This window comes from Symphodus melops (assembly GCF_947650265.1).
Source record: "Symphodus melops genome assembly, chromosome: 9".
NCBI classification, from domain to species: domain Eukaryota; kingdom Metazoa; phylum Chordata; class Actinopteri; order Labriformes; family Labridae; genus Symphodus; species Symphodus melops.
The window spans coordinates 17,625,445-17,640,177 of NC_136699.1; the positions used below are offsets into that span (position 1 = coordinate 17,625,445).

The 14,733-nt window shown below is 40.5% G+C and overlaps 1 protein-coding gene across 2 annotated transcripts in view; it reads left to right on the forward strand.

Moving 5' to 3' along the window:
* The window catches only part of ctnna1 (catenin (cadherin-associated protein), alpha 1), a 74,627-nt gene that overhangs the window by 35,864 nt on the left and 24,030 nt on the right, over window positions 1-14,733 (forward strand). For both annotated transcript variants that reach the window (XM_079353086.1, XM_079353087.1), the window contains exons 8-13: window positions 4,055-4,135; window positions 4,344-4,496; window positions 9,348-9,440; window positions 10,813-10,969; window positions 11,650-11,850; window positions 13,998-14,149. In XM_079353086.1, the coding sequence (XP_079209212.1) occupies window positions 4,055-4,135; window positions 4,344-4,496; window positions 9,348-9,440; window positions 10,813-10,969; window positions 11,650-11,850; window positions 13,998-14,149 (837 nt within the window). The remainder of the gene's footprint in view (window positions 1-4,054; window positions 4,136-4,343; window positions 4,497-9,347; window positions 9,441-10,812; window positions 10,970-11,649; window positions 11,851-13,997; window positions 14,150-14,733) is intronic.

The window sequence follows — 14,733 nt, forward strand, 5'->3', positions numbered from 1 at the left end:
TACACACTGCTTGTGCACCTCAGTCTTCCTCCACCTCCCTCGTGGACCCCCCCACACCCCCCTCCCCTCTTCCCTCCCACTGGCTCGTCACCATCAGAATATTGATATCTTGAACGTGTTGCGGCAGCTTGCTGTTGAAATTAACCACAGCTGTAAATCTTAGCCTCGCCTTTGCTGCTGTTCTGCATATGCTATGTATGAATGTAAACACAGGCATACAATGACAACACAACAAAGCTTAAAGTGCACAACACGGGGCAACATAAAGATGAGCAAAGGTATCTTTTCACAGGGGCTGTATGCTAACACCAAGCTAACATAGGTCATCTGTCTTATATTCATAATTTACATATCCTGAGTGCAGCGCTTTAATTTTTGAACATTGCCATGTGATGTATGGCCAGCTGCCCTGGAGTTATATTAAGCCGGCTTTTTACATGGATTTGACAAGGGGGGATACTTGCTTCATGATGTGAACAGCCAGCTGATATCAAAGTAACTAAAACGTTAGCACGATTAGTAGTTTGACAGAGAGAACGTGTTTGATGCAGGGATTTGTTCAAAAGATTTCAGTTCAGCATCACTTAGAAAACTGAGCAGAACATGATAGTTTGGACTTACGTAACTTAATAATTGATGGGCAGACACGAGTGTAAGGCTAGTTGCATTAAACTAAATTGAATGCAGCCAAATACTCAATAACAGACGAGTAGATAGATAGATAGATAGATACTTTATTGATCCCGAGAAAAATGTATGAAGTACAGATAGTTTTTTTTTTCCTGAACACACCTCTGTTAACTTTAGTTACTCTCTTGCGTCTAACTTCAACAGAACCTCAGATTACTGAAGTTTAGAACATCCTTCCCTGCACTTTCCCCTCTTATATAACTTTGGTGTTATTGAGCCCTTTTTAAACCTTTTAACACACGAGTATTAATACTTCATTAAAGCAACGATTGCTTCAGCAGTAGCATGAGTTTCATTTTATTTTGTAGTTGAAGTTTAAATTGTAGGTATGAGTTTGAAATTAAAACCCAAATTATACTCCATACTCATTTTGTATGACATATTCCTAATAGTGCCTTAAGACAAAAAGTACATCTGGCCGGGACTTTCCAGGTCACTTGAAAGCATAGTGTCAGTCTCCACATTTTGTGTGCTAGACTTCATCTCCCACTGGGATTCTTTTGCAGTATGTGAGGGTGAAAAACGGAGGATAAAAACACTGAAATCTCATGGGGAATGATGTGCGTACGATCTTCGGTTGGAATTAAGACGCAATTCGAACTGAAGATAAATGTCCAAAGATGGGACTTATGGAAATATGAAACTGTATCACTGAAGTATGGAGTTGTTGGACTCCTGGAGCATACTTTGCTGTCATTGAATTTTTTCTATAATCCAGTAGACTTGTAGTTTTGTGGAAACGGGATGTTCCTAAATCTGTCCTAAAGGAGATGGATAGAGACTCACTTGAGTATCATAAAAGATGCCGCAGAGAAACTGCCTCCATAATAAGCACCTGAAGAAGTGCTTTAGAAGCCTCTGGTGTGGAAATGAAATATAGGCTAGGCATGAATGAAATAGGATTGAGAGAGTAGGGGCAGTGCAGACTAAAGCCCTACCACAGCACTGCATCCAAGCGGCACAAAATCACAGGGGATTAGTGCCTTTGGAGCTCCCGGGCCCCTAACCATGAACACAACCCCCCATTGGGCAAAGGGCAGGGGGGGATGGGGCAGGTCAGTGCCAGCACCAACCATGGTGTTGTGTTGCAGTTGATTTATGCTTCATAAGGCGGATGGACAGCCCAGAGTTTAAATGATTCTTTAGCTTCTCCCTTTTGCCCATTTTCTGGTCATTTAGTTTAGCTGTCATCATATTATGATCCAGTATCTATCTCGGCTGTCTCCGACTTTTTCACCACTCCATCCTTCTTTTTAGTTTTTACACTAGAGCAGTTTGCAAAAATAACTTTGCAGTCTCCCAACTCTTTGGGGTGACTGGTCGTCTGTATTAACCAACAACAATGATCTGAAGCAGACTCTTTGACACAAGCCAAGGCAATCCTTGCTTTTGTACAGCTTCTACCACTAGGACATATTTTAGATGTTAAACGCAACATTGTTTGTGATACTGGCCCATGCAAATAGCCCACTTTAAAAATTAGGCAACAATAAAATACATTTATACAAGGGATGACCAAATCTATTTTTTCTCTCATTCTTATCCTGGTTTTTAAATCTGACCGCCTCTTTTATTTTGAACATGTGTGACAACTCTTGAACCTGAATCAAGAGACTAAAGCCTGCATCATAGGCTGACTTCATTGGTTAACTTTAATATGTTTTGCAGTGTCCTGTACATGATCCATGAAGAGAGCCGTGCTGGCAGGAAATCTCAAATGAGATTTAGATTTCTCTTGATCCCTGCATGAATAATATTTCAGATTTAAATCTTTATGTCGTCTGCAACAGCAGAACTGGTGCACAGGAATTACAGCACAGGCAGAGATGCAAATCAGCTGTTTTTTTATTTACACAAAGCAGCTGTTCCTTTTACTGATGCATGCATTCACTTTTGTCTATTATTAATTGAAACTGTTGGCCATCGTTTGTTTGCTCCATGATTCACCAGTACTTTCAGTATTTAGAGTTAGGAACTAATTGCAGTGTTTCTACATGGGGTAATGGGGTGCTATTGACAGCTGGCCTACCCCGAGCACAATGCCTTACGATAAGTAAAAGGATCAGAGATGGATCAGGCAGGGTGTTTGCAGAACCCGAGCTGTACTAATTACACTATTACTGTCATTGGTTCTTACATATGAATGAATGGATGAATAATCAGTTGTATTTCATGCCATTTGACATGACTCATCCCACATGGGATTATTCAAACACATTCATAACAACAAACAGAAGATTCAGACATCATAACTGTCTCCATGCAGAGAGAGGTGAAAGCTGTCGCTGTCAGGATCATGCTTCGCTCCTTCTGTTTGTCCTCTTCCTGTGAACAAATCAAATGATTTTGTTTATTTGCTGGTTGGGTAATGAATTCTTTCACATGTTTTCAATATCCTGACCACAGTGACTTTGCCTTTCTGTGAAAAACAACTCAACAGTCTTTACATTTAGAAATTAGACTAGATTCCTTGTCATTTATATTTAAAGAGGACATGAAATCAGATCATGACGACTTTTACAGTGTTCTTGAACATTTATTTAGGTAACCTGAGTGTCTACAGGTGGTAAAAAACATCAATTCATGTAACAATCGATTTTCTTCTCTTTTAAGATTGAAAATCAATTCATAACCTTCAAAAATAGAAATTGATATATTTTTTACATTTTTATTAATTTCATTTTTTTTTTGATAATCAAGCCCTCCCTGCTCTTTAACTTGGTATAATGTGAAATAGAGCAACAAAACAGCCAGTCTCATAGATGACTTAAGTAGATACTGAAGTACTTACTCATTCATAAATAGACTGAATAGATTATAGACCTAATCTATAATCACTTTGAAAAACTCGATCAAAACTCGATTCAGAATTGAATCGTTATTCCTTCAATGAAAATCAAATTGTGAGACCCAAACATTCTTAGCCCTTCTATTGACACATAAACTTAGAAATGCATCTCCGCTTTAAATATTCTGTGATGTCACAAGTTGGATTGTGGTAAATCAATTTCCTCCCCTCCCCTAGTATCTCTACTCATTAACTCCACCCCCAGCCTAGAGCAAAACTGTAGGCAGGTCTGATTTAAAGAGACACGCACACAAACGGAGCGTTCTAAGAGAGCAGGTTTACACAGGGTCACAAACCTCCTCTGATGCTTGACTTATGTTACATGTTGACCAAAGCACAGCACAGATGTTTCATGGAGACCACAGGGGGGACAGTTTGAAAAGGGCCATATGTCCTCTTGAAGATTACATAAAAAAATGTTTCCATGAAGTACTGCAAATTCTGTCATTTCAGACTGTTAGAAATGTAGTTGTCATGCTAACATACTTACTCATCATTTCTCCCTCCATGTTTCAGGCTGGGAGGAAGGACAAGAGTGATGCTCTGAACACGGCTATCGACAGGATGACTAAGAAGACCAGAGACCTCCGCAGACAGGTTTGTTTTTCTTCCTTTTCTTTTTTCTTGCACATAACTAAAAGATTTTTTACAACTAAAGCACTTGAATGAGCTACCCTGTGGGAGGCCGGTGTCTGTCTTGAATGTGGAGGTGTACTTTTTAGCCGGATCTACTAGCTGTACTGTGCGTATTCAAAGGGCAATTTAACCGTGCCTTTTTCTTTTCTTCAAATGTCTTACTTCACAGCTGCGTAAAGCTGTAATGGACCATGTCTCTGACTCTTTCCTGGAGACCAATGTTCCCCTCCTGGTCCTCATTGAGGCTGCCAAGAATGGAAACGAGAAAGAAGTCAAGGAATATGCCCAGGTGTTCCGTGAACATGCCAACAAGCTGATCGAGGTAATGTAGAATTTGTATTCTTTCACGGTCAAAACGTGGTGTGACCCAAATACAGAACATTTTTATTTTAGGCTCCTTCCAATCGGACAGCTTGGCTTATTTTAATCGTGAGCCTTCATCCAGCTTCTCTGTTCTCTCTATGGCTCCGTTGTCAAATATTCCCTTGTGCTAAAACTTTGGGATTACAGTGACTCAGAAAATAGCAATCTGGGATCTTTTGTCCCAAATGAAAACAAAGCAGCAAACATTGAAATTATTTTCTGGGGTTTCTGTCCTTGTCATTCCCTCTATGTTGTCTGTGTCGGCTTCTCTCTCACACAAACACAGACACGCACACTTTGTAACCGCATTTTTTTTTTCAATTGAAGCCGATGCTGATTCTAATCTGAAGCTGTAATGCTGCAGAGAGAGAAAAACAAGACTGTTTTAGGTGGTTTTAGCAACAGATAAAATGTTTAACAACCAAAGGAGTGGAAGAACCACATCTCAGGGATAAGAGCTACCTCTGGGAACATATTATTGTTGCCACAACAGATTGATGTACGACTTCTTATTGACCAACAACACATGCTCACAAAGATAAATATCTTAAAGGTTCTTCTTGCATCCGGTTTCTTTTCTGGCTGTGGCTGGTCTCTTAACAGAGACTGTATGTCTCTCCTGTGTTGTTCACATAGCAACAGGGATACAGATGCAATGGGAAATATAAAGTGATGGAATTGGCATCAAGAAAAAAAAAAAAATCAGCTGTCCTTATTGGCGTTCTTTCCTTCAGTTACTTGTACGTCTGCGTCAGAGCATTAAATGCTGACATTTGAAAATGACCTGTGGGCAGATGATCACGAAGGAGGCTCGATCGGTTGATCCGTCAAAGCGGGGCGGCACAAGCTTTCACGAGGGGAACTGCTGAGAGAAAAGGGGACGACACTTGGGAGTGGACCCTTGAGTAGCCCCTAAAGGCCTCAGTGTCAGATGTGATGTTAGCACATGACCTTTGTGGACTACTCTAATGCTGGAGTTCGACATCAGCTCATAGCGCTTTGATGGAACGATGAAGAACCACAGCGTTGGAGGAAATTACGAATGGATGATTGGTTCGTCATTAAACATTCCGTTTAATATTTGTCAATGCAGATGGATGAAATTGAGATAATTTCACAATAGCATGAGCATTTAAATGGAGGCCATATGATGAGGTGTATAATACAAAAGTATTCATCTGAAAAGCAGGCTGCTTCAGATATATGGTGATGAAGAGCAGGATGGTGGTGCCCGTTTTGAACAGCGTTTCTCCCTCACCAGGTCATAATGATGCATCTAAAGAACCCTTTGGTTTACTCTTACTGTGTAATAAACCTTACAAAGGGCTTGTTGGATTTGTAAAGACTTCTCAGTTTAAGACAACATGCAGAAGTACACAGTGCAGCTGGTGTGCCTTAGAGCTTTACTACCATACCAGAAGCTGGCAGGATTGCAGAGTCTACATGGGGGAACAAGGTGGTAAGTGAAAGAGCTCCTTCCCCAAATCCCCGCTTTCAGACAACATATGATACAACCTACCCACTCTGTCTGTAAAGTGCATTTTGATGTCAGGCTTTGTTAAACTGACTAAAAAGAAGTAAAACTATTTTTATTTTTTAATTTGATCAATATATTTAAATGTCTCTCAAGCTTTGTTTCACACGAGCTGCTACGTTTCCAAAAGAACACAGCCAGGCATCATTTTTGAACGTAAAACATTCTTACAGAGCAAGTCAACAACAAGTGTGCCGCCTCGAGAGGTGAGTCACAGCAGGACTCCTGGTTCTCTCCTCTCACTGGAAATGCTTGACATTTCCCTGTAAATACATCAGGCAAACTGTATATTGAATGATACTGTAAGTAAGCCTGGAAAAGGGCCTCCTTCAGACACTATCAATGGAATTGAGGCAGTTCCCATATGCACAGTGTAACATGTTTGGTGCCCTATCACATTTGGAGTAAATGTTTTTCGATGCAATATGCCCCCCAGTTCAGGGTTAGGGACAACAACATGCCCACCCCTCTGTTTATATGACATCATGAGTAGTGCATGTGCATGCTGCCTCCAGGCAAATGGTGCATTAGCTCACACACGTTTGTTTGAAAGCAACATTACCACTGACCCACATTTAGGCCCTTTCAGCAGCTTGTCAACTACACTACCATGTTTGTCCAAAAATAGTTCTAAAAATAGTAGACACTATTCAGGGAAGGTAAATGAATGCATACAAACATATATTTTTTATTTGTCATAATCGGCACATGATGAAACCTCTCGTTAATATATGATGATAAAAATGTTCTCCAAAAGACTAGATCCATTTTCTTGACCTCCCACTTTAGAATGAGTCGCCTTGTATCAGGAAGACTTCCAACCCTTTCATACCCAGAGCTGCTAAAAAGGACATGCAGGTTCAGATTTGAACCTCTGCATGAGCTATAAAGAAGAGACATGGAATTCTGTTGACCCGGCCCTTCTCTGCCTTGTGCTCTTGTGTCTGAGCCTGCTTGGCTTTCCTTTCTGTTTAGATTTGTTGATTTGTATACGTTGGTCCACAGTGGTTGGAATACATCATTTTGGATAATAATTATTGCCGATTGTAAATGATTGTATTTCTGTTATTGCTTGCTGTTTTAAAATGACACGGTAAGTCACCTCTTCAGTTTCAGTCCAAACACTGTCACCATAAGCTCAGACTGTCTCGCCCATGTCAGTTAGTCAAAGAGATAAAAAGGGCTCTTTGTGATGAAGCCATAAGGATGCAGTTTATCGGATTGTCCTTCATGTGCTGTGGCAGCATGGTTGCATTACAGGTGGTCATGTGATTGGACCTGTTGGTTGTCGTTGAATGAAATGTTTATTATTGGATTGGGGGAGGATTGTTTAACTCTGCAGCCTGATGAACTTGTCACTGTTTCTATGGAAAGAAGATGCATTTTTTTTGAGTGTGTTTGCACACACTTGGTAAACTCTGCCTCCCCTGACACTTAAAGAGTATGCTACAGCACGGCAAGTGGAACACTGCTAGTTGACTTCAGGGTAGACTTTCCTTCTCTGGCTTCTCTGACAGTCCCTTCATGCTGAAAAGGCTGTTGTCCCAGAGGTATCGCGGTGAGAGCAAGAGAAAGCTTATGTGAAAGATCATGAAAGTAAAAACACAGGTCTTAAGTGCCGGTTTTTCTTTTCGCACCCGCTCTTTCACCCCCTCCACTCAGTATACTGAATGTTCTCCCTGTGGTCCGTGCATGTGTTTGCATAGTGATGCAGAATGTGTTTATATCAATGTTTCAGTGCTTCACCAGCGCAGTGGAAGAAATGCTTTTCATCAGCAAAATTGCTTTGAAATTTTAAGATTGGGGGGGGTTCTTCTTGTAGAATGGACTTAAGAAGAGGGGCTTTTTCAAACTGTGATTCATTCCACCAACCCCAGTTTCTTTTTTTTGGGGGGGGGAGGATTTTTGCACAGATTCTCCCCACTTCTCTTTGCTTTCATAATAACATTGGATCAAATTCCTTCAATCTTGAAATCCCAAAACCCCCTGATAGTTCATTTGGGTGAACATAAGCAATCAGATGGTAAAGGTAGAAAGATGACTACGTCCCTCACCTTTCATTTCTTTGTATTTTTCAGAAAAGGAATACACAAATATGTTGAAATCCAACCATTTCACCATTTACAAATATTTGTTTATCAGACTTTCTGCTTGTGCTTCTCCTATCTTATTGATAGAGTTGAAAAAGCAGTCGTGTTTAGTTGTATTATCATAACTGCTCGTTCACTTTTACCCAATTGTGGACATTAAAGTCAAACTCGAGCGTTGTTTACTGCTTAGTGTGATTGGAGCACATGGCAGCTCGTGTGCCTGGGTGACCCAGATCTCAGCAATTAAATAAGTGAGTAAAATATGACGGATTGACTGACTACAAAAATAAGACACAGGTTGTTAAAAAATCCTTTTCAGTCTTGTTTCTGCAATAATAGACTCAATAGTGGGGTTTTTGCCTTGTAATTGATTATGTTTTAGCACATTTTCTGTCAATGGGATAATCCCACTTTGGCACGGCTCCACACATCCCAGGCATTCTGTTTCAGCATTGTTGCCAGTACATCCCAACCGACAAATGGTAATAGTCGCAGTCTCTGACCCAATTTTTTTTTTCTTTCCTGAATATGAGGAGAGGCCTAATGTTTCCCTGAAAGATGCAAGAATATGTAGAAATAATCACAGCAGGGGGATGATTTGTTGGTCAATACAAGAAAATATACTCACAGACCATAAATGTTGGCAGCTCGGAGCAGGAGCTGCTGAGCTCAGCACTCCAGTTCTCACTCGTTTTCCAAAGTGTCAGGAATATTTTTGCCTCTCTGATTCCAGGAGCGTAATGGCAGTCTGGCAGCTTGGCGATATGTTCACTGAGAAGAACCACGGCCTTGATTCATTTTACTACGTTAGCTCGACTTTTACTAGCATCTGTTGAAGTTGAACTATTAATGTGGAACACATGCTAAACTTTTATTTTACGTATTCTCTCAGCAGCGTAGCTTTTCTTTTCCCTCCCACTTGTCCTTTTTTCCCCCTCTGTGCCATCACATTGTATCATTTTAGCAGCTTTATAAATTAATCCTCAGCGCTGGGTTTGTATTCCGCTGGGATTACTTGTATTGCAGCTCTGCTCCATTTCTGATAAAGAAGAATTCCTCACCCGGGCTACCATAATGAACTTAGCTGAGATTAATTATATATTTCTGTGTTGCTCTTTCTGTGTTTCCCTGAAGATAAGACGCTTTCAAAGTCCGTCTGTGGCTAAAAATGTGTGTTTTTATTTAGGTGGCCAATCTGGCGTGTTCCATCTCCAACAACGAAGAGGGAGTGAAGCTGGTCCGCATGGCAGCTTCTCAACTGGAAAGTCTTTGCCCCCAGGTACGTGGCTAATTTGCCCCCTTCTCCTGTCCAGCTCTCTGATTCAGCTTTTTTGACAGGCGGCCACATTGTCTTTGAGTACCAGCGATATAAAAGTGTTGTATATTTACCTCCATCCTGATACACAGACTGTTCATACTAGTTTAGTGTATATATACTAACATTAGTTGGATTTTCAAGAGAAAATGACAGATCTGCTTTACTTATAAATCTAACTTAAATTAGAGCGGTGCAGACAGACTTTAAGGCTGGTTCACACGGCAGGATTTTAAAATTGTCGGCCGATTTCCCAAACTTAAGAGACCACACACATGGCGATAAATCAGAGGTTTTACAGTTTTGGTCGTACAGTGTGTGGTGTGCGGCCACACGGCAACATCAACACACCACACACGAACCGATTTCACTCGCGAACGTCCCCCCGATCAGACGGGAAATCTCGCAAAACCTCTCGAGATCAAACGTGATTCCAGAGTCAACAAACGGACGACGAGGATGTAATAGGGATCGTTTGTGTTTTTTATCTGAAAAACACGTTTTAAAAAGAGGCGTCGGTCAAAGGAGCGGAGACTACGGGAGCATGAGCTGAACCAAGAACACAAAGGGTTAGTCATGAGTGCTGGGCATGGTTCCCCCATGGTTTTTACACCTGCAAACGCGTGTTGTAGTCAAGAGGTAAATGTGAAATTCAGGTCTCTAAGTTGGTAAGGAACAAAGTCACTCAGCAGTTTTTAAATCATAAAAGGAATCAAAAAGAGTATCTTTCCATAGGCCATTTATATTCATATGTATGTAAATATACGAAAGAAAGGATTCCGGTCGGGGTGCCCTTCATTAAACTGTAACCAAATACATTAAATCAAAAGAAGGAACATAAAAACAAACAATCACACCTCCAATGAAAAAGGCTGCAGCTGATCTCTCAATTTCACTCTCCAGCCACAACGCTTCACGTCACTGTGAGCAAACGAGTTCACTCACTTTTCTGCTCACATCGCCTCTCTCTCCAGTGCTGAACTCTACCCTTACGTCCAGCCTTTCTCATATCAAAACTGTTTTAGTTTACCACATACATAATGGGTAAGAGGAAAAACCTTGGATTGTCTGTGAACAAGTCATTAGTTTCCTTCGCCATGCTTAAACAACACTTTTTTTTTTCATAACTCAAAAAAACAAGCAGCGGTTAGTTTCATATATCATGCAGACCTTCAAATCATTTTGTATCCATAGTCACTCCCAGGGATGAATTGTGTGCCTCAGTCATTGGTATGAGAGAGTAAGGGCGGGCTGTCATGCAATCAACCTATGCTAATGTTGTGGCTGAGGGCGATGCTGTAATGGAGCTTTAATGGTTGTAATTGGGTGATTACAGGTGATTAATGCAGCGTTAGCCCTTGCTGCCAAACCCAACAGTAAGGTGGCCCAGGACAATATGGATTTGTTCAAGGAGTCGTGGGAGAAGCAGGTCCGCGTCCTCACCGATGCTGTGGATGACATCACGTCCATCGATGACTTCCTCTGTGTGTCTGGTGAGTACTCGCATGGAATCAAACGAAACATGTCGCGCTGCATGGTCAATGATGACTTGCGCTTTATGAAGTGAAAAAAAAGACTGATTGCTCTGATAGGTAGATGGTGCTCATGTTGAGCAATGTGACAGATTTGCACAAAGCACTTCAGACCTTTTTTTTTTTAAGAGCTGGTGAAGGAATACGTCTTTTGTCATGAGAGCTTTACATACCACAGCTTCTTTGACACTAAAGAGGAAGGTAGTGAAGCATCTGACATTGATGTCCTTTAAAGGCGTTAACGACACAAATGGTTTGTCAGACATGGTCCTAAAGACTTCTCGTTAAGCATTAAGCAGAGCGACTTCTCTCCCCTCCAGCCAAGGACAAGCTATCATTTACAAAGTGGACATTTGCATTTATCAGGCTGCTGTTAATAAGCAGTCTGAGAATGTGTCTTTAGTCCTCACCATCCTATATACGAGCTTCCCAGTGGCCCTTTTAATTTCAGGACCTTCATGACTAGAAGTCTTCTCATTATAACTCATGAAGACATTTTCCAGTTTGGATTAAAGCAAGACTTGGACAAGAAAAACAAGTCTCCTGCTTGGAGTTTAAATTCAACACGAAGCTCTGCTAACAGGTTTAGAAAAAGTGTTGAAGTATACACTGCTAACTGCATCATTGTTTTATGTCCCCAGAGAACCACATCCTGGAGGATGTAAATAAGTGTGTCATCGCTCTGCAAGAGAAAGATGTCGACGGTTTGGATCGTACTGCTGGAGCTATTCGAGGACGTGCTGCCAGAGTTGTCCATGTGGTCACCTGTGAGATGGACAACTATGAGCCTGGGGTCTACACGGAGAAGGTCCTGGAGGCCACCAAGCTTCTGACTAACACAGGTACAAAAGAAACGGCCTGACTCACTTCAAATATAAGTATAAAGAAACGATTTTCAGAAAGTACGGCGAGGAAGAAGGAAGCCCACAATAACAGAGCATAAAGATGTACAGTAAAAAAAACTAAACTTTATTTACGTAATAAATTGAAATGGCAGTAATATTAATCTATATATGGAGAAGGGTAGTAATAAATAAGTTTATACTTCTTACTACTTCTTTTTGGACAGGTTAAACTGTTTAAATATTTTGTTGGTTATTTTGTATCTTTATTAATTTCATAAGAAAAAGAAAAATAGTTGTTCTGATTTTGTTATTCTTAATTTTAATTTATTTTATGTATTTATTTTTATTTGTTATTCATTCACATGTTCGAAATAAAACAAAGTAAATAAATGAACATTGAAGAAGAAACCAAAGATAATCTCCCAGAAGTCACATGATGACTTTAACTTCATAACAACTGCATGACAGCTTAAAATACCAGGGTTACTTTTTTTTTAATTTTACAGCTGACTGCAAAACAAATTGCCCTCTCCAACCTTGAACTTTAAACCTGATTTCGCTGACTTTACCAAATGTAGCCTCCGTGTTAATTCTGCACTGGCACAACAACAGTCATGGATATCGTGAGGGGGGAAAAAAAGGCAAAAGCTTTACATGGGTTATTTACTAATAACTGGAGAAGTTGGTTCTAGTTAGCATAATGAGTTTGGGCCCCGAGAGTTAAATGTCCCCATATTTCCCCTCAGGGATTAAAATAATATTTCTCATTCCAATATTCCTCCCAGTTTTTCCTTTTTCTTTATCAGTCAGTATATGGTACGCTGAATACACAAAGACCTCCGTTTGTTTTCTGCTAAAAGGTTGATCGATTATTAACTAAGCTTGTATGGCGTTACCTGAACCAGTGTGCTTTGTATGGACATGACACACTCGAAGGACTTTGTGTAACAGGCAGAGCCACATTGGGATCTCTCTACTCAGTTATTCCTTTGAAGTCAGCTCTTTGAAAGCTTTATGAATGCCTTCACTGAGATTTCAAATTGAAGATTAATTGTTATGACATTTAAAAGGAAAGCTTTTTATGTACCCCCAGAATTCGCTGTGAAAACTTTTTTTTTTTTTTTTTTTTAATATCACAGCCAATCTCCAATTTGTAATGAATGCTATATTGTGGTGTGTAACCACCTCGACTCAACCTGCCCTGCTTATCTGCACAGCAAGCACCGTTCAGTTGTCGGCTTGTCATGAATGTCTCAGCCCTTGTTTTGTCATAGAAGTCGTTTCTGTCCATATGCTCCACTGCATCATTATCAGACAGTATATGTGAGACGTGTTAGCTTCCATCACTAGCAAGCTTAGAAGATGGCAGAACAATTTGTTGGTTGTCGGATTTGGGAACAGGCTGGACTTTTTTAAAGGTGAAACCATTAAAAGTGAGGATATACAGGCTGTAATTGTAGCCGGATTTCTGCTGTGGCTGAGAGGTGAAGAAGTCTGGAGACGTCCTCGGACATTAAAGGCTCCCATAGGTACACAGAGACACAAAATGTGAGGGACTGAAGGTGATTAAAGTCATCTGGATTCCCTCAGTCAGCATGTCAACGATTTGAATACCTTAGTTAAAATACTGTTGTCCATTTAAATGGTCTTTATTTTAATATAACATTGACAGTTAATGTTTGTTAAATATATTTAAAACCCTTTCAGTAAGAGGTTGAGGGAAGACTTTATTTCTTGCTTCTGCTGCATCCTTACAGTCACTTCTCTCCAATGAAGCAAACGCTGAATATTTATATCAAGTCCGGAATACAATCAATGCAGATGTGCTGAAAATCCCTCTGGAGCTGTTATTATATCGTCAGCGGGTCAAAGTACATGTCTGTTGGGAGAGCTTTGTGAAACGTTCTACTGGAAAACTCAGTTATGTCCATTCTGGGATTTGTTCCCCTCAGCATTTTTCCTTCTTTTCTAAGCAAAAGGCAACGAGTAAGAAGAGCAGCAGTGCAAATGTCCCTCAGTCAAACCGTGTTGCAAAGATGCCAGTTTTTATTTCATCATTCAGGGGCAGAAAGAAATGTATGTGTTTTTTTTTTTTAACAATTCAGTTTTTCCTCTTCCTCCCACCTTTATCTCAACTTCCTCAGTCATGCCACGGTTCACGGAGCAAGTGGAGTCTGCGGTCGAGGCCTTGAGTGCAAACCCCTCACTGCCTGTGGATGAGAACGAGTTCATTGACGCGTCCCGTCTGGTGTATGATGGCATTCGTGACATTCGCAAGGCTGTGCTCATGATCAGAGTAAGTCACACTGTGTTTTTTTCTTTTGAAACACCATGACATGAGAGAGTAACATGTTCTCTTCCTTTTTCTGTATTTAATATGGATCTTATCCCCCATAGAGCATGGACTAAGTGATACCGGTTTCTCAATGTGACATTTTCACTTCTATAAAAAGGTTTACCTCTGACCACATTAAGAAGCTGTAATCCTTCGAAAACCACACTGGCCCCGTGTAAGGTCAATATTTATTTACCATGGAGAGGATTTAAGGTCAAGGGTCAAGGTTTATTTGATGTTCTTGGATTTAAAAGATTTCAACAGAAGTCATATAATCCAGGACATTGTACGAAGGCCTTGGTTATTGTAGTGTAATGTAATTGTATAGATATAGCCATGGACGTGTGCACCAGATGCTGATTTTAATGGATCGTGAGAGACTATATATGCGTGCAGTCCTAGAAGCCGATGATGAACTTGTCTCATGCAAGAGCAGACCTAATTGACCAGACTTGCAATCTAGTGTAACAGCAGCCTTGGTTGTCTGTGGGTTAATGGCCTCTGCTTGAGTAGAACTATAACTGAGACAGATGGTAGTTGGGTAC